This window comes from Ornithorhynchus anatinus, chromosome 7 (assembly GCF_004115215.2).
Source record: "Ornithorhynchus anatinus isolate Pmale09 chromosome 7, mOrnAna1.pri.v4, whole genome shotgun sequence".
NCBI classification, from domain to species: domain Eukaryota; kingdom Metazoa; phylum Chordata; class Mammalia; order Monotremata; family Ornithorhynchidae; genus Ornithorhynchus; species Ornithorhynchus anatinus.
This window is the reverse complement of record NC_041734.1, coordinates 29,649,614-29,674,930: the sequence shown is the minus strand read 5'-3', so window position 1 is coordinate 29,674,930 and position 25,317 is coordinate 29,649,614. Positions and strand designations below refer to the sequence as shown.

The following is a 25,317-nucleotide window of genomic DNA, read 5'->3' as shown; positions in this document are numbered from 1 at the left end:
AGCCCCACAGACATAGACTTCACGTTCTGTCAATCACTTACCCCAAGCCAGCCCAACCTGCTGAGAGCCATTAGTGAGTATTAGTGATCCTACACCTGCCTATAAAGCAAAAACACAATCAGGCAGTGCCTAAGTCCCCTCATCATCACTGACACCAATGGGGAAGAATCAAGATTCTCTAAGGATCTCGATCAAGGCGGGCAAAACGTGGAGCTGCTGAATCACAGTTTGGGAGGACTGGGCCAGGATGAAGAGCATACCCCTCAACCGCATGTCCGAGTATGACAGCAGGCAGGGTGAGACCCTCAGTGGTTTGCAAAACTCCCAAGTCCAGCCCAAGTAATTGCCTTCCTCTGACTCTCACCAGGAGTGTCAGTATCTCACAACCTGATAGTCTTGGAGTGATGCTGAAATGCGGAAACAAAATCACTGAACCACACAAGATTGGAAAGCTTAATAGTGATGGTCTCTTCCTCCTCAGTGAACGTGTCAAACATCATCTTGTGATCTGCTGCTTACTGAATAATAGAAAGACATCTTCTATGCTTCCCTCCCAGATTTAAACAATGCTCACTTCTTGATTGTCATCATTTGACAGCAAGACCTGAAGGATGCTCATATTACAACTAAGGATCACTTAACACAGTGCAACAAGGACGGAAGAATCAGTAGCTGTCTTCCCCTATAGATTGCTCTCTCCTTCTGTGAACTGTAAATTCTTTGTGGAAAGAGATCACATCTACCAACTCTGTTGTACTGTACTTTCCCAAGTGCTTAGTACAGTGCTAAGTACACTGATTGATAATAACAACATTTTTTAAGGTATTAGTTAAGCACTCTCTGTTGTGCTAGGCTCTGTACTAAAAGCTGGGGCAGGTACAGGTAATCAGGTTGGACACAATCATTCATTCCCCATATTAATTGAGTGCTTCCATGTTCCACAGGGGGCTCACAATCTTAATCCCCAATTAACAGATGAGGTAAGGGACTTTACCAAGATCACATAGACAAGGGGCAGAACCGGAACTGGAACCTCAGTCCTCTGACTCTCAGGTCTGTGCCCTTTCCACAAAGCCATATGCTTTTCTATTCAAGCTTTCCCATCTCTGTTGACACTACCATCATTTCAGTGATTCAAGCCCACATCCTTGATAATTATCTAGTACTGTACTTTCTCCAGTACAGTACTCTGCACAGATTAAGCATTCAATAAAGTCTACTGATGGATTGATCGATCCTTGACTCCTCACTCTCATTCTACTCTCACATCCCACAGTTCTAACTTTGCCTTTAGAGCATGAGGATGAAAAGGGGTGGAGATTTCAGGGTGCATGCGGAGTGGGAGAGGCCAAGCTTGAAACAGGCCAGAAGGCCACCATTTTAGATATTTTCAGCTTTGACTGGAAACTCTCAGGTCTTACGCAAGGCCTGAGATCAGCAAGTCCAGTACTCCAGCTCAAAGAGCTATGGGGGTACTGAAGTGTGGGTACCTCTGCTCATATCCAATCTCCTGCTAAAACCTAGTGATTTTTCCTCAAAATCGCCTTGTGGCCCTTCCTTCTCTTCTCTACCCATACAGCCATGACTCTTATTCAAGCACTCATCATATCACAGTTGGACTGTTATATTGTCCTCATCACTGTTCTCCACTCCTCCAGACTCTGCCCACTTCTGTCTGCCTTCTGACTGAAATATCACTCAGAACACAGTTCCCCCTTGTAGGCAGGGTGCAAATCTTGTCCTTGTGCTGTTTTTCCCAAGTGCTTAGAACAGTGCACTGAGTTACTACTTCTACTGTTTCAAGCAGATGACTAATACAGCAGTAGGTATGAAGAGGGGAGAGGCTGGAGGCAGGGAGATCAGTGAGGAGGCCGATACAATTGCCATCATCATCTTCATCACCATGGCATTTATTGAGCACTATCTGTGTGCAGAGAACCGTACTAAATGCTTGGAAGAGAACAATACAGCAGAGTTAGAAGACATGTTCTCTGTTCACAATGAGTTTACAGTCTAGAGGGGACAGACAGTATAAATAAATTTTTAATATATAATTGATTGATATGTACATAAGTGCTGAGAGTGGGGTGAATATTGAATCCCAAAGATCACAGATCCAAGTGTATAGATGATATGGAAGGGAGAGGGAGCTGGGGGGAAGACAGCTTAATCAGGGAAAACCTCTTGGAGGAGAGGTTACCTTAATGAGGTTTTGAATGTGGGAGAGTGATGGTCTGACATATGTGGAGGGGGAGGGAATTCCAAGCCAGAGAGAGGACATTGGAAAAGGGGTCTGTGATGAGATAGATGAGATTGGGGCACAGTGAGCAAGCTGGCACTAGAGGAGTGAAGTGTGTGAGCTGAGCTGTGGTAGGAGATCAGTGAGGTAAAGTTAGAGGGGGAGAACTGATTGAGTGCTTTTAAAGCCAATGGTAAGGAGTTTCCTTTTGATACAGAAGTTGTTGGGCAACCACTGGAGGTTTTTGAGGAGTGGGAAGAGGTCTAAATTTTTTTAGAAAAATGGTCTGGACAGCAGAGTGAAATATGGACTGGAGTGGGGAGGGACTGGAGGCAGGGAGATTAGAAAGGAGGCAGTTGGAGTAGTCAAGGTGAGAGGATGAGTGCTTGGATCAGTGTGGTAACAGTTTGGATGGAGAGAAAAGAGTGGATTTTACTGATCTTGTGAAGACAAAATCATCAGGATCTGATGACCATTTGAATATATGGGTTGAGTGATAGAGATGAGTTGAGTTGAGGACAATGCCAAGGAAGCTTGTGAGATAGGGAGGATAGTGGTATTGTTTAAAGTAATGGGAAAGATGGGAGAGGACATAATTTGGGTAGGAAGATGACTTCAGTTTTCAACATGTTTAGTTTGTGGTGCCGGCTGGACATTCAGAGAGAGAAGTCCTGAAGGCAGGATGAAATGCGAGGTTGCAGAGAAGAAGAGAGGTCAGGGCTGAAAATGTAGATTTGGGAATCATCTGCAAAGAGATGGTAGTTGAAGCCATGGAGTGAATGTGTTCTCCAAGGGAGTGGGCGTACATGGAGAATAGAAGGGGAACACCCTTGAGGAACTCCTACTATCAGTGTGTGGGAGGCAGAGGAGGAGCCAACAAAAGAGGCTGAGGAGGAACAGCAAGAGAGAGGAAGAGAACCAGAGCAGGACAGTGTCAGTGAAGCCAAGGTTGGATAAACTTTCAAGGAGAAAGGGGTGTTACATGGTGTCAAAGGCAGCTGAGAGTTCTAGGAGGATTAGGACAGAGTAGAGGCCATCAGATTTGGCAATAAGATTATCGGTTTCGTTAGAGGGGGTTATTTCTGAGGAGTAAGCGAGGAGGAAACTAGATTAAAGGGGATTGGAGACAGAATTTGAAGGGAGCAAGTGGAGACAACAAGTGTAAACAACTTTCTCAAAAAGTTTGTAGAGGAATGGTAGGAGAGAAATGGGGTGATAAGTGAAGGGAATTGTGGGGTCAAGGGAGGATTTTTAAGATTGGGAATATATATAGGCATGTTTGAAATCAGTGGAGAAGAAGCCGTAGCATTTATGTACATATCTGTAAATATTATTTATTTATAGTGATGAGAGCACCCCCTCTAGACTGTAAGTTCACTGTGGACAGAGAATGTGTCTGTTATACTGTTATATTGTACTTTCCCAAGTGCTTAGTACAGTGCTCTGCATACACTAATCTCTCAATAATTACAACTAAGTGACACACTGACACTGGAAAGTGAATGGTTGAAGAGAATCATCATTATAATAATTGTATTTTCTAAGCATTTATTATGTACAAGGCACTGTACTAAGCCCTGGGGTAGATACAGTATAATCAGGTTGGATGTAATCGCTGTCCCACCTGGGGCTCACAGTCTAAACAGGAAGGAGGACAGAATGATTTCCATTTCACAGATGAGGAAACTGAGACCAGAGAAACTAAGTAACTAACCCAAGGTGCCAGAACAGGCAAATAGTAGAATTGGGTTTAGAATCTAGGTCCTCTGACTCCCTAGCCCATCCTCTTTCCACTAGGGTACTCTCAGCATAAAAAACATAAGATGATGAATGCAGAGAAGCAGTGTGGCCTAGTGGATAGAGCACAGGCCTCGGAGTCAGAGGACTCCATCACTTCTGTGCTGTATGATCTTGGGTAAGTCACTTCATTTCTTTGTACTCGGTTACCTCATCTGTAAAAATGAGAACTAAGACTGTGAGCCCTATATGGATCTTGTTATCTTGTACTTACTTGGATCTATATAGGGACTCTGGCCTAGTGAAAAGAGAGTGGGCATGGGAGCCAGACGACCTGGATTGTAATCCTGGCTCCACCACTAGCCTGCTGTTTGACCTTGGGGAAGTCACTTAACTTCTCTGAGCCTCAGTTTACTCAATTGTAATATACTTGTTCTCCTTTCTACTTGACTTGTGAGCCCCATGTGAAACAGGAACTGTGTCTCACCTGACTAATTTGTATCTACTCCAACCCTTAAATGGATGCTTGACACATAGAAAGTGCTAAACAAATCACATTAAAATAATCTACCCCAACACTTAGTACACTGCCTGGCCTATAGTAAGCACTTAACAAATACCATTTAAAAACATGAAGGCATTTACAGAACAACAACCTCCTGAATCTAGGATGCTTGTCTTCTTCTGGGAACACCAACTGATTAAAACTATAACCATACTGCTGTTATTCACAGCTCTCATGGGGGAACTTGCATTCTTCTCTTTATTTGGCAACAAGGAAAAATGAGGGACACAAATTGGTTTACAGACAAACAGTCACACACTGAGAGACTCAGAAATGGAGTCAATGTCTCAAGTCCCAACCTTCTGTTCACTGGGCCTGGTTGTTCTCTGTTAACCATTTTGTGAAGAAGCACAGCCTAGTGAATAGCACAAAGGTCTTGGAGTCAGAAGGACCTGGGTTCTAATCTCTGCTCTATCATTTCTCTCTTGTGTGAAATTGGGCAAATCACTTACATTCTCTTTGTCTCAGTTACCTCATCTGTAAAATAGGGACTGAGACTGTGAGCCCCATGTGGGATAGGGACTGTGTCTGACCTGATTAACTTGTATCTATTCCAGTGCTTAGGACAGTGCCTGGAACATAGTTAGCGCTTAACAAGTGCCAAAGCAACAAAGACAAAAACATGAAGCTAGTTTGCTGGTAGGTGACTTCCAACTGGTCTCCCTATTCTCCAAATGCCAATGAACTCACAATGAAACTCACGGTACGAAACCCCAGTTGTCTTCCTTTTAAAAACAGTGTTTTATGATACTTAAGTATGTACTATAAACCAAACATTGTTCTAATCACTGGACTAGATAGAAGTTAATCAGCTAGACATAGTCCTTGTGCCATATGGTACTCACAGTCTAAATTGACAGGAAGAGAATTTCATCCCCATTTTAATAGTAATAATAATAATAATGTTGGTATTTGTTAAGCGCTTACTATGTGCAGAGCACTGTTCTAAGCGCTGGGCTAGATACAGGATAATCAGATTGGGTCTCAAAGTCTTCATCCCCATTTTACAGATGAGGTAACTGAGGCACAGAGAAGTTAAGTGACTTGCCCACAGTCACACAGCTGACAAGTGGTGGAGCCGGGATTCGAACCCATGACCTCTGACTCCCAAGCCCATGCTCTTTCCACTGAGCCATGCTGCTTCTCTTGAGATGAGGTAACAGGCACAGGGAAGTTAAGTGACTTGCCAAAGGACACACAGCAGACAAGTGGAAGAGCTGGAATTAGAGCCCATGTTCCCTCAATCCCAGCCCCACTCTTTTCACTAGACCATACTGCTTTCCTACATGAAAATGAGTGCAGATGTTGTAATTTTACTTAGGCTTTGGGTAACAAGTGCCAGACCCCATGCAAAATGAAAAGATCATTCCAGGATGGCTTCTCCGTTCACTCATTCATTCATTCAATCTTATTTATTGAGTGCTTACTGTGTGAAAATACTGTACTAACCGCTTGGGAGAGTACAATATATAAATAAACAGACACATTCCCTGACCCCAGGAGAACAAGGCGGGCCTCTAGCTCATAAGCAATGCTGAGAAAACATTGTGAAGCTCACCTCCTGAAGTGTTTTATTCTGCAGCAATTTGGGCTCAGGGCAGACTGATTTTTCTCAGGTCTAAATTACTCGACACACCTCAAGGGAGGGAGTTTAAACAGTTGCAAAATTCATGGTCTTGAGACATAATGTCTTAGCTTGCAGGGAGCCCTTCCGTCGACTTCTCTGGGAGATTTTTCTGGTTTGGAACCTTCCTCTTTTCAGCAGGATTTACTGCCCAGAGATCGTCTTGCTCATCCTAGAACTGCTTCCAAACTCCCTTGTTCCCAGACACAAATCAAGTCTCACCTCTGTCAGAGTTATGTAAATGTGAAGAAGGTTGCATGCTAAGAAAGGAGGACGTTTGGGGAGAAATTGGTGTATGTTCCTGAGATATTAAGATGTGCTAAGATTCTTGGTCAAAATGAATAAACCCAAGTTCTGGACCACCTCAAGTGACTTCCAGTCACCTTTAAAAAACAGTGATGACTCAACTAAACAACAATATTTACTGAGTGCTTACTGTGTGCAGAGCACTGGGCTAAAGTGCTTGTGGGAGTAATAATAATAATGATAGTGGTATTTGTTAAGCCAGGCACTGTACTAAACACTAGGGTGGATACAAGCAAATATGGTTAGATACAGTCCCTATCCCACATGGGGGTCAGTCTCAATCCCCATTTTACAGATGAGGTAACTGAGGCCCAGAGAAGTGAAGCGACTTGCCCAAGGTCACACAGCAGACAAGTGGTGGAACTAGGATTATAACTCATGACCCGTGCTCTATCCACTATGCCATGCTGCTTAACAGAGTTGGTAGACACAATCCCTGCCCTTAAAGAGTTTACAGATTAGCTTGGAAGACACTCTCATAAATTACAGCTATGGGAAGGAGAGGTCATTGTGGCAAGACCTGTGCTCACTGTGGCAAGACCTGTGCCTGGGACCCTAAACAATGAAGAGCCTGAAATTCTTCTCCTCCAGCTGTAGCACCCTGATGATTTTCCTTTTTATTTTGTGTATTTGCCCTTGTCTTTTATGCTGCCTGATATGATGTGATGTGATGTGATATGATGATGTGGGAAGGAGCAGAGTATAATGATGTGTACATCAGTGCTGTGGGGCTGGGTGGGGTGAGTGTCAAAGTGCTCAAAGGGTACAGAACCAAGTGCATAGGCAACACAGAAAGGATGGCAAATAGGGTGGAGAAATGATTTCTAGCTCACTTTCCTTGAACTCTTTAAAATCAAACAATAAGGACATTTCCATTACCTAGCCTAGCCTCAGAGGGCAACATTCTAAACTTCCTGCCTTTCAGAGTGAAAGGCAGTTACAGTTCCATAGCCACATGACATTGTGGCCAGGGAAAGTGTCTACCAACTCTGTCATGTTGTACTCTCTCAAGCACTTAGTACAGCATGGCTTAGTGGATAGGGCATGGGTCTAGGAATCAGAAGGAACTGGGTTCTAACGCCATATGTCTGCTCTGTGACCTTGGGCAAGTCACTTAACTTCTCTGTGCCTCATTTCCCTCATCTGAAAAATGGAGTTTCAATAACTGTTCTCCCTCCTATTTGGGCTGTGAGGGACCTGATTATCTTGTATCCACCCTGGTGCTTAGTACATGCTTGGCACTTATCAAATATTATCATTGTTGTTGTTGTTACTGTTTATGCAATTATCCAGCTACCCGAGGTTCTTTGGTGTTGTAGGAACTGGAAAATGAAAACTGGAAATTTACTATTACACCATCAATAGGAAATGATCATGCACTTTCTGGCCATGGATCTGTCACTGTCAGTGATGTGCATGAACAATGTTGCGCTCATTCAAGGGTGCCATTTTGTGAAAATCAAGGAAGAGGGATTCTCCAAAGTAGGAAGTTGAAACTGATGTTGATAAGTGAATTTTCAGGTTTGCTTTTGTTGGTTTCTGAAGTGCTTCTTATCTTTGAAGCATTAAGCCTGCTGGCCTGGTGAGAAATCCATAACTCCGCATGAGTCATTCTTACCACTCACTGACATAAACAAGCTGCTTTTGGTCTTGTCATAATCTATTCTTTGGCTCTTAGAACCTAGTTTCTCCAAAGAGGCATGGCCACCCCTCTCGCTGCTCCCATGTGCCAGGTATGGCACTGTGAACTCGGCTTCAGCTGTCAGAAAGTAAATGGTTTCCTCACAGCTGAGTAGCAGATCCAGATAGTTAACTGACTGTAGCTCCGGTCAACCTTGACCTCCTCTCTTGTTTCCAGTGGAGCCAGGTTCTCAATTCCGTTACTTAGAGCTCAAGCCCAATTTTGAAGCTGATTCCAGAAAATTCACCCAAGATGCCCTTTCCTCTCTGACCCTACCACAGTGACCCACATCCAGGTCCTGGACATTACAGGGAAGCAGAGAGGCCTAGTGGATAGAAACACAGTCCTACTGAGTTGTAATCCCAGCTCTGCCACTTGTCTGCTCTGAGACCTTGGGCAAGTCACTTTACTTCTCTGTGCCTCAGTTCTTTCCTCTGCAAAATTGGAATGCTATACCTGTTCTACTATGACTGTGAGCCCCAAGTAGGGCCTATTATCTTATATCTACCCCAGCACTGAATGTAGTGTTTGGCATGTAGTAAGCACTTAACAAATAGTACAGTCATCACTATTATCCAGATAAACTTTGGCATCCTCAGCTCTACTGGGCCTTTGTCTCCAAACCTTAGAAGTATTGCCTCATTCACACCTTTCATCCAACATCAGGGTCCTCTGCATCCATCTTTGGGGTCTCTTTCCCCAAAACTCCTGTGGCTCTTCATAGTTCTCTGAGAATTTCATGAAGATGACTAATTAATTTTTTCTGGATGTCCTATCCAATTCATCTCTTCTTCTTCTCTAGTTGGGTAAGCCAGTTGAATGACCTTCTCTTCTTTCCATTTTCCCTCTTTCCTTCTCTCTGCCCTCCCCTTCTACCCTTCCATTTTCTGTTCTTTGTCCTCTCCTCCTCTCACCTTTCTCCTCTCCTCCCTCCTCCTCTTTTTCTAACACTGTGCGGAAGTTCACACTGCTCTTTAATGCCTAAACCAAAGCCTAATATTCAGGGATAGTTGCTGCCAGTAGGAAGACCAATAGCTCTTCCAGGGAGCTGCAGATTTCCCCATCTGGGCCTTGGCTGGAAGCTGACTCAGTTGAATAGAGTGAGTTACTGCAGCCATGCAGTCTAAGGATTCTCACCCTTAGGCTGATTTTCTTGAAATCAGAAAGCAGTCAGCCCTTTTCCCTTTTGTATAGCTTGGCCATGTCCCCATCTCCCTCTGATCAGGACCTTTTGGCTTATCTAATTGGAGTGCAGAGCTATAAATCTTACATACTTAAGGACCAGGCAAACTCTCTAGAGCTCTCAGTCTATGATTTGTGTGGGAGTCTGGCAATATTGTATTTTCCAATAAAATGATTAACAGGCAGCCTAAGGGCAGCTCAGGAGAAAGCCATCCCTCTCACATCATACCACCTCTGTCTGAGGAAGCTTTTTGTTTCACGTTTTAATGAAAAGAATTTCAAAGCCTGAAATGGGAAACGGTCTGGCAGCTGTTACTTACAGTCAGCATTGCAGAATCAGAATCAGAATCTTGCTGGCGAACATCAAGAACAAGCCAAAATCATAACTTCAACTATCTCCAGTTGTCCTAGTATTTGACCCAGGACTTGCATGGCAGACGGCCCATTCCATTCGTCACATCATAACTAGAACCTTAGACTTTACAAAGTAAGCAATTAAAATACATTAGATTATGTGCACGACCCAGAACCCAGTTTCTGTCCCAGTTTGAGTTTACCCCCTGATTTGTAAGAAACCATGATTTCTTTACGCTGTTCATAAAGTTGAGTTGTTATAACTTTCTATAATCAATCTGTTTCATTTATAACAGATTCCTCAAATAAGAATAATAACAATAATAATAATTTTGGTATTAAGTACTTAACTATGCCAGGCACTGTACAAAACACCGGGGTAAATACAAGCAAATCAGGTTGGACACAGTCCATCCCACATGGGGCTCACAGCCCTAAGCCCCATCTTTACAGATCAGGCAAACCGAGATATAGAGTCATTAAGTGACTAGCCTAAGACCACAAAGCAGGCAAGTGATGGAGCCAGGATTAGAACCCAGGTCCTTCAGACTCCCAGGCCTTTGCTTTATCCACTAGCTCACGCTGCTTCAGAATGGTCAAACTGGGGCCCTGTATGGAAATATTTAACCTCTTAAGCCAGGGTGAAAGTAAAATGAGTTTGTAATGGTAAGGCATGCTTTTAAGTGGGGCTCACCCAGTAGAGTTATTGACACCAATCTACTGAAAAATTTATGGGACAAAGAAATGAGGTTCCTCTTGGTGACTGCTTTTAATGTTGTAGGATTTACTCCATTCACGCTGATGGATTTTTGTCTTGTTGCCATCAAGATGTTCCTCTTTTGGAAGAAACCAGGGAAAATAGCAGACTAGTAATGATAACGGTGGTGACGATGATAGACTCTGGAATCTAGAATGACAGGTGAGCCTTCAGTCCTGAGACTTCAGGTCTGAGGATTTAAGAGGCTGAGGTATTTAATATTTCCTTCGGGATCGGCATGAACGGTTTTGGCTGAGTCCATATGTGAGCTGAGCATTACTGGGCACCTACTGTATGCAGAGAACTGTGCAAGTCTACTACTGTTAATAGAGCAGTGTCTTGGGCTCCCCCTATGAGGAGAATGAACCATTTGAGAAGCACTGTGCCCTAGTGAGAAGAGCACTTGAGTTTTAATCCCGGCTCCACCTCTTGCCTGCTCTGTGACTTTGGATGTCACTTAACTTCTCCGTACCTCAGCTATCTCACTTATAAAATGGGGATTAAGACTGTGAGCCATATAAGGGACAGGGTCTGTGTCTAAACTGATCACTTAGTCCAGTGCCTGGCACATAGTAAGTCTTTAACAAATACCATAAAAAAATTTAATATACAGAATATAAACTATCGGACTGTTTTCTACCACTTGCACTTTCTTTTCACTGCCTTTCTCATCTCCTCTTTCCTCCTCTTCTTCTAACAATGTGCAGAAGTTCACACTACTCTTTAATGCCTAAACCAAAGCCCAGTAGTGTTTTTGCCTGTTGCGCCATCCTGCTTCTGAGAATTTTTCATACTGCTTCATTATTACAGTGCTCTCCTTTTAGCATTTAAGAAGCTGAAGTATTTAATATTTCCTTTGGGATCAGCATGAACAGTTTTGGCTGAGTCCACACTGTGAGCTGAGCATTACTGGGCACCTACTGTATGCAGAGAACTGTGCTGTACTGTCAATAGAGCAGTGTGCTGGGTTCCCCCTATGAGAGCACTGTAATGGATGCCTACTGGACACAGAATGCTGGACTAGGCATTTGAGGGGTAGACTTAAAACAGAGATCACAGTACCTACCCTCAAGAAGATGGAGAAAATGAGGAGGCACAAATTGATTAATATACAGTGGCTAAAAGAGCATAGAAATAGCAATAATTGCTATAGATCTTGTTTTCCTCAATCCCCATGATCTCCCATTCCTTAGCACACCAGCTCCTGAGGGAGAGTGATGAGGAAGCAGGATCCATAAGGTGTGCAAATCACGCTAAGAAAGGAAATCCATTGCTTGTTCTGGTTGCAACTCTTGGTGTTGTCCTCACCATGAAATTGTTTTTAATGATGTTGTTAAGTGTTTACTATGTTCCAAGTCCTGTACTAAGTGCTGGGGTAGGTACAGGATAATCAGGTTGGACACAGTCCCCTTCCCACATGAGAGCTCACAGCCTTTATCTTCAGTTTACAGATAAGATAGTTGAGACACAGAGAAGTGAAGTGACTTCCCCAAGGTTACACAGCGGGCAAGTGAAGGAGCCAGAATTTGAATCCAAGTCCTCTGACTCCCAAGCCCATGCTTTATTCACTAGGCCCCACTGTCTCTCTTCCTCAGCCTCCATCTGACTCCCTCCAGTTGCCAGTCAGACTGTAAGCTTACTGCGGGCAGGGAATGTGTCTGTTATATTGTTATAATGTACTCTCCCAAGCACTTAGTACAGTGCTTTGCACAAGTAAGCTCTTCATAAGTACGACTGACTGACTGATTGACCCATTGCCTCCTGTAGAGGGCTCGGAAGTGCTAGGAAATTCTGAACCCCAATATCCACACTATGCACAAAACTTGTTAAATTACTACTCAGTTGTCACTTTCTAGACTTGATCATTTAATCCCTTTAACCTCTCTCCTCTGAGGTCCCATTTCCAGGCCTTAGTTTAATCATCTCCATCATGCCCCTCTGAACCCTCTCCAAGTTCTCCACATCATAGAACGTTATTTTTGGAACATGGCAATTTACCACCAGGTAGGTGCTTAGGCGGCAGGAAATAAATAGAACATCAGTTCTCAATATATATTCCATGCACAAAGTAAACCTGTCAGAGAAATCAGGGTAACATTACTGAGTTAAAGGGAATGTCCTTTTCCTTGCAGTTTCATTGGCAGCTATTTTGGAGTTAGTGGAAGCAAATCTGTTTCCTCTAGCATGGCGAGAATTACCTTTAAATTTCAATGCAATAATAGCAAGCATGAGGCTAAGGGTGCTGAGAGAAGCAGCGTAGCCTAGTGGACATAGCATGAGTCTAGAGGTAAAAGGACCTGAGTTCTAATCCTGGCCCCACCAATTGTCTGCTGTGACCTTGGGCAAGTCACTTATCTTCTCTGTGTCTCAGTTTCCTCATCTGAAACATGGGGATTAAGATTGTGAGTGCTGTGTGTCCACCACAATTAGCTTGAATCTAACCCAGGGCTTAGTACAATGCCTGGTACATAGTAAGCACTTAACAAATACCATTAAAAAAAACCCACCTATAATCCCTCTGAGTTCTAACAAAATGATACATATGGAAGTGTTAGGTTTCTTTATGTTTCTGGTAGTTAACTGATCATGCTTTCTAAACTAAGACTTTGGCAGCTTCTGACCAGTTTAACCTGGCCAGTTTCATTAATTCATTCAATTGTATTAATTGAGTGCTTACTGTGTGCAGAGTACTGTACTAAGTGCTTGGAAAGTACAATTCAACAACAAAATGCAAACAATAGAGTCAAATCAGCATATCAACTTTGACCACTAAGATCTTTCAACCATCCACTGTGCAAGAAACTTTTAGAAAAAGTGTGCAGAGGTTGATCAGTGAGGGCCCAACCTTGGTCTTCCTATTAAACAATCGGAGTACTCTATTAAGCATTTGCGAGAGTACAGTAGAATTATTAGTCATGATTCCCACCTTCAAGGAATTTACATTTTTTTAGCAGAGAAAATGGTCGCTAAAATAATTTCCAGATTGAGGAAGAAGAAAAAATGGATATTCATTCATTCATTCAATAGTATTTATTGAGTGCTTACTATGTGCAGAGCACTCTACTAAGCGCTTGGAATGGCACTCTACTAAGCGCTTGGAATGTACAATTCAGCAACAGATAGAGACAATCCCTGCCCAATGTCAGGCTCACAGTCTAAATGGGGGAGACTGACAGCAAAGCAAAACAGAACAAAACAAAAACAAGATCATAAAGATAAATAGAATCAAGGGGATGTACACCTCATTAACAAAATAAATAAGGTAATAAATAATATATGCAAATGAGCACAGTGCTGAGGGGAGGGGAAGGGGGAGGAGCAGAGGAGGGGAGAAGTGGGGAGGGGGAGCAGAGGGAAAGGGGGGCTCAGTCTAGGAAGGCCTCTTGGAGGAGATGAGCTCTCAGGGCTTTGAAGAGGGGAATAGAGTTAGTTTGGCGGATGTGAAGAGGGAGGGCATTCCAGGACAACGGTAGGACGTGGGCCAGGGGTTGACAGTGGAATAGGAGTGAACGGGGGACAGTGAAGAGATGAGCTGCAGAGGACTGGAGTGTACGGGGTGGGCATTAGAAAGAGAAGGAAGGTGAGGTAGGACGGGGCAAGGTGATGAAGAGTCTTGAAGCCAAGAGTGAGGAGTTTTTGTTTCATGCGAAGGTTGATAGGCAACCACTAGAGGTTTGTAAAGAGGAGAGTGACATGCCCAGAGGGTTTCTGCAGGAAGATGATCTGGACAGCGGAATGAAGAATAGACTGAAGTGGGGAGAGACAGGAGGAAGGGAGATCCGAGAGGAGGCTGACACAATAATCCAGTCGAGATATTATGAGAGCTTGTACCAGCACGATAGCCGTTTGGATGGAGAGGAAAGGGCATATCTTGGCGATATTGTACAGGTGAGACCGGCAGGCATTGGTGACGGATTGGATGTGTGGGGTGAATGAGAGAGCTGAGTTAAGTATGACAGCAAAGTTGCCGGCCTGTGAGACGAGAAGGATGGTCATGCTGTCCAAAGTGACAGGGAAGTCAGGCAGAGGACAGGGTTTGGGAGGGAAGATAAGGAGCTCAGTTTTAGACATGTTGAGTTTTAGGTGGTATGCAGACATCCAAGTGGGGATGTCCTGGAGGCAGGAGGTGATACGAGCCTGGAGGGAGGAGGAGAGAACAGAGGAGATGTAGATTTAGATGTCGTCTGCAGAGAGATGATAGTTGAAACCATGGGAGCGAATGAGTTCACCAAAGGAGTGAGTATAGATGGAGAACAGAAGAGGGCCAAGAAACAACTCTTGAGGAACCCCTACAGTTAGTGGATGGGAGGGGGAAGAGGAGCCCACTAAGGAGTCCAAGAAAGAATGGCCAGAAAGATAAGAGGAGAACCAGGAGAGGACAGAGTCCATGAAGCCAAAGTGAGATAAAGTGTGGAGGAGAAGGGGATTGTCGACAGTGTCAAAGGCAGCTGAGAGGTCAAGGAGGATTAGGATAGAGTAGGAGCCATTGGATTTGGTAAGAAGGAGGTCATGGGTGATCTTTGAGAGATCAGTTTTGGTGGAGTGGAGGGGACAGAAGCCAGATTGGAGGACATCCAGGAGAGAGTTGGAGTTGAGGAATTCAAGGTAGCGAGTGTAGACGACTCATTCTAGGGGTTTGGAAAGGAAGGGTAGGATGGGGATGGGGCAATAACTGGAAGGGGAAGTGGGGTCAAGAGAGGGTTTTTTCAGGATGGGGGATACATGGGCATGTTTGAAGGCAGAGGGGAAGAAGCCATTGGAGACTGAGTGGTTGAAGATAGAAGTTAAGGAGGGGAGGAGGGAAAGGGCGATAGTTTTTATAAGGTGAGTGGGAATGGGGTCCGAAGCACAGGTGGAGGAGGTGGCACTTGTGAGGAGGGAGGAGATCTCCTCTGCAGGGAACGATGGGAAAACAGGGGAGAGGGTTGGGAGCAGGGGGCATGGAGAAGGGGGAGGGATGACTTTGGGGAGCTCAGACCTGATTGTGGTAACTTTCATGATGAAGTAGGTGGCCAGATTGTTGGGGGTGAGGGATGGGGGAGGGGGAGGAACAGAGGGCCTGAGGAGAGAGTTAAAAGTCCTGAACAATTGACGGGGGTAACGGGCATGGATGTCAATTAAGGAAGAAAAGTAGATTTGCCTGGCAGAGGAGAGGGCAGAGTTAAGGCAGGAAAGGATAAAGTTGAAGTGAATAAGTTTGGCTTGGTGCTTAGACCTTTGCCAGCAGTGCTCAGCAGCTCGAGCATAAGAGCGAAAGAGGCGGACAGAGGCGGAGACCCAGGGCTGCGGGGTAGTGGAGCAAGAGCAGCGGAGGGAAAGGAGGGTGAGCAAGTTGAGATGCGTAGAGAGGGTGGAGTTGAGAGCCCTAACCTGATCACTGAAAATGGGAAGAGAGGATAGGGAGGTGAGGTGGGGTGAGATGCTTTGGGAGAGACAGATGGGGTCAAGAGAGCGGAGGTCTCTGTGAGGGAGTAATACAGATTTGCAGGGGGAGAGAGTGTGAGTGAGGAGGCAGTGAGAAGGTTATGGTCCGAGAGAGAGAGAATTCAGACTAAGTGCAGGTATGCAAATCAATATGGTCTGAGGTGATATAGGAGGTTATGAGAACACAAGGGTATAGTTGGCATGGATGACCTGACATAGTTGCAGGCATAAATCTGGGACTAAGAAAAGTTAATCAGGGAAGACTTCTTAGAGGAGATGTGATTTCAGAAGGGTTTTGAAAGTGTGGAGAGCAGTTTTCGGAGAATTTGAAGGGGAAGGGCGTGCCTGGTAAAGTGGAAGATCACGAGCATGGGGTTTCAGACAAGAGAGATGAGATTGAAAAGCCCAACATGGAAGAGACTGCTCGTGTCACATCAGTAAAAGTCGAATTCACACACAGATAGGTTCTGGCCGAAATAAGCGCTGTCTTCAATCAGTATAGAAATATTACCACAGATGTTTGTGTATAGGCATTACCTAAACATTAATGGAATACAGGCATATAACAATGTGTGAATTCATACTTACAAACATACACACGTGTATGGTCAGACTCCATGAGAAAAATTTGGACTACCACAGTCAAGGCCGACCCCCGCTCCATCCTGCCTCGTTAAATGCACAGCGCCAGCGTAGTGCCAACCCCGGGTGGGAGGAAGACGGACCTGCCGGAGGAAGGAGGCCCTCGGCAGCAACAAGACCATGTGGTGAACAACCGCCAAGGACATACAGTCTTGCGAATCTTGGGGCCCCAGAGATATCTGGAAGGGAGCATCGAGCTAGATGGCCGATGCCCTCCTCCCTCCCCCCATAGAGGATCCCCTTTGTTCTTGGCACACCAGAGGGGATATAAGGCAGTGCATGCAGCGGGAGGGTGTGGTGTGATCTCTCCAAGTCCCCCGGCCACCACGGACTGTTCTGTGGGTAAGCCCCCCAGGGCTCCATTCTAAATAAACTATCAACCTGGACTTATCCACCTCTTTCTTCCATATTCCATTATAATCGATATACGGGGGACCTCTTTTTTCCATATTCCATTATAATCGATATACGGGGACAGGTAGTCTACGCAGGTTCCGGGCCCGCCCGTTACAACACATAAACACAAATACACATATAAATATCTCTATATGCACATGACCATTTGTGGGTTTTTTGATGTATAAACACAGCCACCTATAGAAGTAGTTACAAAGGTTATTCAAAACAGTATGCCCTTGGAGATTACATATATAATGTGCCTGTACAAAAAGTGTGTTCTTTTAATTGGCTGTGACACATCCCTAATTAAATGCTATATTGCATTAACAAGAGACAAGTATTTTATTTACATTTTGAGATGGGACCATACCCCGCTCTGTTCTCTGATGTAGAATAATGTCCTATTGCAAATTCTTATCAACTGACCAGAGACTTAACCCCAAAATGCCTGTGTTTTGGTCCTGCAATGTTGGCAAGTGACAGCTTTCATGTCTACTTTGTATATGCAAGGTGCAGGCTTAGTTCTAGGGTGCGGGAATCCAGAAATCCCTAGTGTGATCCCTCTCACCAACCACTGTTTGGAAGACAACTCCACTTCTATTTTTTTCATATCCAAGATGTACCTTCCCAGGTTGGAGATGTAAGCATGAGCGGGAGTGTAAGAGAGAAAGGAAAAGGGCGGGGGGCAAGAAGAAAAGAAATATAGAGGGGACATTAGGGAGAATAAAGGGAGAGCATTAGAAGCTGCACACTACACACCTCTTGGAAGCATTTTCAGTAAGGCTTTTATGAGAACATAAATATCAGACTGACTTTGGAGGTTTCTGGTTTTGTTGTTCAATAAGAACTTCCAAAAAGATAGTCCTCCAATTAAAAGAATGCCACTTTTAAAAATGAAATGAGCTTCCCACAAAGCATGTATGGGGCCCAACTGTTACTTCACCATGAATTATTTGTCATTAACAAGAGATGAGCAAAGAACTCCAGGATTGGGAGTTAGGAAGGGCTCCAGCTCACAGTCAGGTTTCCGTGGAAGGAGAGAGAGAGGGGAAAAGACAGCTGGGGGTGTCCATCGGCAGTGGACAAATGCTTCAAACAAGTCCTCTCTTTCGAAATATGGATTCAGTAACCTTCATAACTAGAGGCTGTCAGTACAGATCTCCCTGGAATCCCAGTTTAGTGTCCCCAACATGGATCAGACCTGACTTACAAAGCAGTGAAACCTCTCCACACACACACGCGGTGTGTCCAGGTTACACAGGGCTGGGAGGAAAAGCCAATAGGATGGGATTAGAAAGGGCAGACAAAATACCCCTTACTCTTATGCTGCAGATCTGCTAGGGCTTGATTCCGCTTCTCCTGCTCCCCTCTCATTAATGGATTTATTTGTGTGTGTGTGTGTGTGTGTGTGTGTGTGTGTGTTCCAGGTCCCAACTGCTTTGCAGGAACCACGATCATTCCGGCTGGCATTGAAGTGAAAGTGGACGACTGTAACATCTGCCACTGCCACAATGGAGACTGGTGGAAGCCGGCGCAGTGCTCCAAACGGGAATGCCAAGGGAAACAGGCCTTGTAGAGCAAAGTCCCCACCACCCACGAGACCATAGAACAATGTTATGGCTTCTCCACTGCACATGATTAAACTCCTGCCAGCTACAACAGGGTCACCAGCAAAACCTTGAGGGTGGACACAAATGAAAATTTTCTCTCGCACTCTCTCTCCCTCTCGCTCTCTCTTGCTCCCTCTCACTCTACAAAATATATACAGCATATCGGTATCTAATCCGCTTCTGTCAATATCCCTGCTCGATGGCGATTAGACTCGATTTGGGGAGCAGAAAGGGAGAGTTCTCCCTACAGGCTCCTTCACTACTGATGTTTCTGATCTGCCCATTTTCCTTCAGCTGTTGGCCTCTCAGCTAGGTTGTACATTTGCATTTTCCTGAAGTGATTTCATTTTTAGCCTCAAGGCATCTTGGCCCACCAGGGGAGGGAGGCCACATTTTCCTGAGTGATAGAGGAGATTTATATTTTTTCAGCTGAGCCCAAATGCTTAGGTAAAAGAATTTCCAGCAGTAGAAATGTTTCTTGAAGAGATGCCCACTAAGAATAAAATGAACCACAGAGTTAGGGGAAGGAGAGAGGGCTGAGCAGCCAGAAGGTCCCAGTAATGCAGGAGACAGAGCTAGGTTGGGTTCTAGCCACTATCTGATGAGTAACAAATGGAGAAATATCAGTCATTAGGCATAAATGAAACTTTAAACTACCAATCCCCAAATCAAGGGTGATGGGATACATGAACCCGAAAGACAATGCCAAAAGAACAGTGGGATCACCTAGAAGGGTTGAAAAACATCTAACCTGATCCAGGAATTACTGTGCTTAATTTGAACGACTTACCAATCACACTCTAAGCTGTCTTTACCTGTCAGCAGTTTATACACAAGAGCCAAGATGAACAATCCCACTGTGAATCTACATTGTCTGAACATCATTGGCTCTGGAGTCCCGTTTGGGTTTAAACGCGGTAGCATTGAGTTTTTCCAGAATGAGCTGGTTTGACCCCATTTCCAGTAGCGTCTTCCCAGCCCGATGTCCCAAAGTCTTATTCAGGGTCCCCTTTCCACCTCAAGTGCTGATTAGAACCAAGTGACTCAACTCAAGTGAGATTTGCACAATTCAACTCCATGGGTTGACCATTACAAACCGTCTCGATATATAAAATGACCAACTCTTGACCAGCTGCAGCGCTGCTCTGGCAATATTACTTGTACAATTACGGTCACCTACACAGGGTATCACAATGTCACCTCGATTTACCATCAGGACCACCACCCCAAAGCCACAGCATACAAGTTGCTGTTTACTCCTTTATCCAGCCCCCTACGGTGGTCAACACCGTCCTCTCATTGTGCTGTGGAATCTCTAAAATTTGGGGTCTCTTTTCTGACCTCACTCAGTAGCACTGATCTGGGCCATTGCAGGGTGCCCTGTGGAGTTGCCTGGTGGATCTTCTTATAGGCCAGAGCAGCCACTTCCTGGGCACGGTGGGCATTCCCTCCTTCTTATGTCCTTGGTGTGCACCTGTGGCTCCTCCCCTGACCCCAACCTTTTCTGACTGGAGGGAATGGTTCAATTCCAATTGTAGGGAGCAAATTCCACTGCCCTTGACCCATTCTTGTTCAGGCACAACATTCCTCCTTTTACCAATTCATCCTTTTTTTACAGATTTCCCTTCTGAAAGCAAGTAGGCTCGAAAGAAATTTGTCATCCCTAACTAGTAACGGGCTGTGGCTCTGACCCTGCCATCCTTCAAGTATGCAACAATTGCAGTACAAGACAGCAACGATGTGTTGCCCTTCTGCAGAAAGGCAAACCACCTTCTCAGTTGAACACCAGCGTGAAGCCAGCTGGGGGGCTGCGATAGCTAGAATGTTACAGGCCCTCACAAGTCATTCATGAATAACTCCACTTGAGCCTCCCTCCCCTCTAAAGTAAAGGCATCCCACACCCCCAGCTCAAGGACAATCATAGCTGGGCATGTAATTCCACTGTAGTGAGGCTAACCATCTTCAACTTCAAGAAATCCACCCTCTTCAAAAGAAATGAAGGGCAAGGGTTTCAACTTCAAGAAATCCACCCTCTTCAAAAGAAATGAAGGGCAAGGGTGGGGAGTGAGATACAAGGAAGATCATTAATAAAGCCATGAAGCAGAGTGATCCATTTGTTATTAAGGGACACCTGGGTCCCTTTCGGGGAACCAAAGAGAGAGTTCATCTGGAGAGCCAAGGTATGGTCATTTTGGATCAAAAGGCCGTCACACCAAGAGATGCAGCCAGCAAAGCATTTGCTAGAATGGAGCAGGACATCACTAAGAAACCCTCTTCAGAGAGCAGCTTCAGAGGTTGGTGAAGGAGAGCACTCTATGGCTTTTGTTGGCAGGCAGAGAGAATATTTTCCTGGAGTTTCTCAGAATGCTGTTTCCTTGCCAACTTTGTATTGCTGACATCTGTTTATCTATTTTTTTTTTTTGGTGGAAGATGTGAAACAATACTGTGACCGAACTACTCAAAGACTGATGACAATTTGCAGTTTCTCCTAACTACATCTTTGAGGGATTGTGTTTTTTTTTCCTAAACTCTGAAGAACAAGATTTGCCTCAGCTTTTGTTTGATGAGTTTCTTTATGACTTTGTTTGAAAATGCTGCCTCTACTTGCTCAATACGCCCTCCTCTTTCAGTTTTTGTGCTTTATTGACAGATATACTCCAAAAGGGATCAGCCTCCTGTTTGTTAGCTGATGCCCTGTTAATACGTATCCCGTTTCTAAAAATCTTTGAACAATAGTGTGCCTGAAAACTAGTGAAAAAAAACACCTGAACACTACACTGTACAAAGGGATTCTAGCAACAATATTTGATGTGTAAAAGAATATATTATTAAAAATTATTTTGTTAAATATAAAGTGTGTTAATCTGCCAAAACTGTTTGTGGTATATTTTTAAAATCTCTCTGCTGTCCTCATCTCAACTTCTCAATGGATAGCGACAATTCTTCATGCCTACAAATGGTCAAGGTTTATGTTTCCAAGTGTAATGAGACACCATTTGATTTGGTTACTGTTTTAGCCATTTTATTTTGCAGTTAATGCTTTCTAAATTCATGTTACAGCATCTTTTCAGTGGCCAGAGCAGCTGGAATAGTTAGTCTTGGAAACAAGTTTGACCATAAATTAAATTTAAATAATAACCAAGAGTAGAATGAAGGAAGTATTTCAAGGGAAAAGATGAAACATTTTGACGTATTTAACCTAAAGTTCTTTTTAAAAAGGTCTTGTGATGATTTTCTTTTGATCTAAATGTTGTCCTTCCTTCAAAATAACTTACTAGGGCTTTAATACAATTAATTGCTCAGGAGAGTAGTACCACACAAGAGGAAAGTTGGCAATTATTCAATTTTAAATAAGTGATAGATGAGTAGATCAGATAATTTAGGGTCTAAAATGGATTTTCCTTGTTACTTGAATGACCAAGTTTGGGCTTGAAAAATTGACGAACTTCCATTTCACTTTAATCTGCATTGTATTCTGTTGGTATAAAGTTTTATAAGCATAAATGATCTACCAGGCCTGAAAAAATAAAATGAAAAAGATCATCAATCAATAAATCATGTTTATTGAGTGCTTACTTGTGCAGAGCACTGTATTAAGTGCTTGAGAGAGTACCGTATAACAGGGTAGGAAGACACATTCCCTTTCCACAAGGAGCTTACAGTCTAGAGGAATTATCATGGGCTTACAATGCATAGAGCACAAACACATCACACCCTATCCATATCAATCTTCTTCTGAACCCCTCTGTCTCCTAAGGAGCCTTGCTTGGCCAAGGTACCTTTGAACAAGAATGTATTGCCTAATCAAATATCTAGCTAATTGGGAACAACAGACACTGTTCTCTTTTCTCTTGAACAAATGTAATTTTAACTCATGGGTTCATCCTAATTAAAGACCCTGAACCGAGTGGTACAGTTTTAAGGTATTCTTTATATTGGTATCCCAGCTATTGGGGAAGTGCCCAAAATTCTCTCTAATTACTTTCACCATTACCCCTCTCCCTTTTGGATAATTTGGAAACTTGATGGAATCGAGCCATAGGTAATCATGATTCTCCATTGGATATATTTTTATATTGCTGGTAATTCCAATTCACTCTGTTGCAGTTGCTAACCAAGCAACGGACCTTTCATCACTAGTTTATGTGAAATCCTAATCTGTATTTGCCCATTTAAATTCTGAATAGTTATAAACCTCCAGCTCATTAGAGAGTGGGCATTCCTCACTTGAGGACACTGCAGGTTAATTCCATTAATTCTATCAGGTACTAATAGAATAGTTTACTAATAGAATACTCGACATAGTGTGCAATGCTGGAAAAAGACTACAATCTAAAAGAGTACATTCTATATTCTAATCCAACTCCATCCTAGTTCCCAGATGAAACAGGGCTCTCCCCCTTCCTCCCTTCCCTCTCTCTAATCCTCTCCCTCTCTCTCCCACTTTCATTCTCTCTCTCTTCTTCCCTTTCACTCTTTGCTTTTTTGTTTTCCTTTTCCTCTTTCCCTTCCCCTTCCTCTCTTTCTCTTTCCATATACATACAACATATACATGCAACCTTCATTTTTCAAGACGAAGCTATTGACAGCAAAATCCAATCTGAGCTTAAGTGTGTGTGATCTTTATAGCTTCCACTCAAGGAGAGCAAGCTACCTTTTAATTGCTACCCACCAAACTGGTCTGTTTGTTATGGTGGTCTTCCAGCAATTCACTGCTATGTCACACTTTTTGAGACTGTGTTCCCTATATCTCTCAATGAAATACTATGGTCTTGCTTGCATTTGCTCCCTTTTAATTCAAGCCTGCAGCAGCTGTTTAGATATTCTGCTATTGCCCATTCTTCTAAAGTGTTGTAACCACAGAGCTGTGCTGCTGTGATCATGGCTTTGAAGTTGGTGAGTTCCTTAAATTCCCATAATCTCACTTTGGGTAGTTCTTCTTGGAATTTGATGTTGACTATATTTTGTGGATGATACTTCAGAATCTGCTCCAGGAGCTGGAAGTGCCTTCTGTTGGCGGGGCAGTTAAAATCATCCCAGAAAAGTTGAGCACCCCTATAGATTTATAAACCTTCAACTTGGTTATGGAGATTGATTTCCTGTTGGCAAAAACTTCTGTCAGTCTCCCTTTTCTGTGTTTTACCTCTTTATCTATTCAGCAGCCATTGGGAAGATGAGTGCTTAACAATTATTATTGTTGTTGATGATAATAATAATAGTAATGATAATAATATCATTATATGATTTACCCAAGGTCATACAACAGCATGCCTCCTCAGTCAATCAATAAATAGTATATATTGAGCCCTTACTTCTTGTAGAGCAGTGTATTAAGTGGTTGGGAGAGTTCAGTAGAGTTGCCCACAAGGAGCTTATAGTCTGCAAAGACATGGGTCTGGGAGTCAGAAGACCTGTGTTCCAACTCCGGCTCTGCTACTTGCCTGCTGTGTGACCTTGGGCAAGTCACTTAACTCCTTGGTGACTTAGTTACCTCATCTGTAAAGTGGAGATTAAATACCTATTCTCATAGTCTCCCAATCTAAATAGGAGAGAGTAAGAGCTAACCCCCATTTTACAGATGAGGAAACTGAGGCCCAGAGACATTAAGTGACTTGCCCAAGGTCCCACAACAGGCAATTGGATGAGCTGAGATCGAAACCCAGTTCCTCTAATTCCCAGGCCCGTTCTTTCGACTAATCAGTCAGTTAATCTTATTTATTGAGCACTTTCTGTGAGCAAAGCATTGTACTAAGTACTTGGGATTGTATATATAACAATATAACAGAGACATTCCCTGCCCACAACGAGTTTACCCTCTAGAGGGGGAGACATTCATATAAATAAATTAAATTACGGATATGTTCATAAGGGCTGTGGGGCTGGGAAGGGGGATGAATACAGGGAGCAAAGGCACAGAAGGCAGTGGGAGAAGTGGAAAGGAGGACTTAGTCAGGGAAGACCTTTTGGAGATGATGTGCCTTCAATAAAGCTTTGAATGGGGGAGAGTAAATGTCTGTCTGATATGAAGAGGAAGGGTGATCCAAGCCAGAGGCAGGGCATGGGCAAGAGGTTGGTGACAAGATTGATGAAATCCAGGTACAGTGAGATGGTTAACGTTAGACGAGTGAAGTGTGCAGGCTGGGCTTAAGTAGGAGAGTAGTGAGTTGAGATAGGAGGGGTCAAGGTGATTGAACACTTTAAAGCTGATGGTAAAGAGTTTCCGTGTGATGTGGAGGTGGATGGGCTACTCTTGGAGGTTATGGAAGAATGGAAACATTAGGTCACTGCTGTGCTGAGTTTTGATCTAGGGCTAAATGGTCATTTAATTCCAGTGGATCTACCAATTTGAGGATCCCTGAAGCTTCCCATATACTGTGCTCCAGGGACTTTTGTTGGGTTCTGTTTGTTGTTTTTGTTTCATTCCCTTTTTAATTCATCACAGCATTAAGGCAGTCAGATCCATTAACTGCCTTTCTCATTTAAACCTTGCAGAGATGCAGCCGCAGATGCAATTTCATTTGTTGACCCATGATCAATAGCAATTAATAGAGTCTCTTTAATCTTGCTGAAAGGCCTGGCTCAAGCTTCCCATAGCTTCCCTCTGGAGAGAAAGCTGTCTTATACATATGTGATTGACTCTCCTCATCACCATGATCCTTTGGCAAACACTGTCACAGATCCAATAGCATTTCCTTCTACTGATGATAAAAACTAACCCCTAGGGTCATGAACAAAGTCTTGGATTTCCTCTGTCCAAGAGCACTGTGAAAGAGTTATGGACCAGAGGGAAATATAAG

The 25,317-nt window shown here is 43.7% G+C and overlaps 1 protein-coding gene across 1 annotated transcript in view; it reads left to right on the top strand.

Annotated features, from left to right (window-relative positions):
• Positions 1-22,056, top strand: part of VWC2L (von Willebrand factor C domain containing 2 like) — a 136,611-nt gene extending 114,555 nt beyond the window's left edge. Inside the window, exon 4 of the mRNA XM_029068389.2 lies at positions 18,338-22,056. Coding sequence (XP_028924222.1) covers positions 18,338-18,486 — 149 coding nt within the window. The 3' untranslated portion in view covers positions 18,487-22,056. The remainder of the gene's footprint in view (positions 1-18,337) is intronic.
• The last annotated feature ends 3,261 nt before the right edge of the window (positions 22,057-25,317 follow it).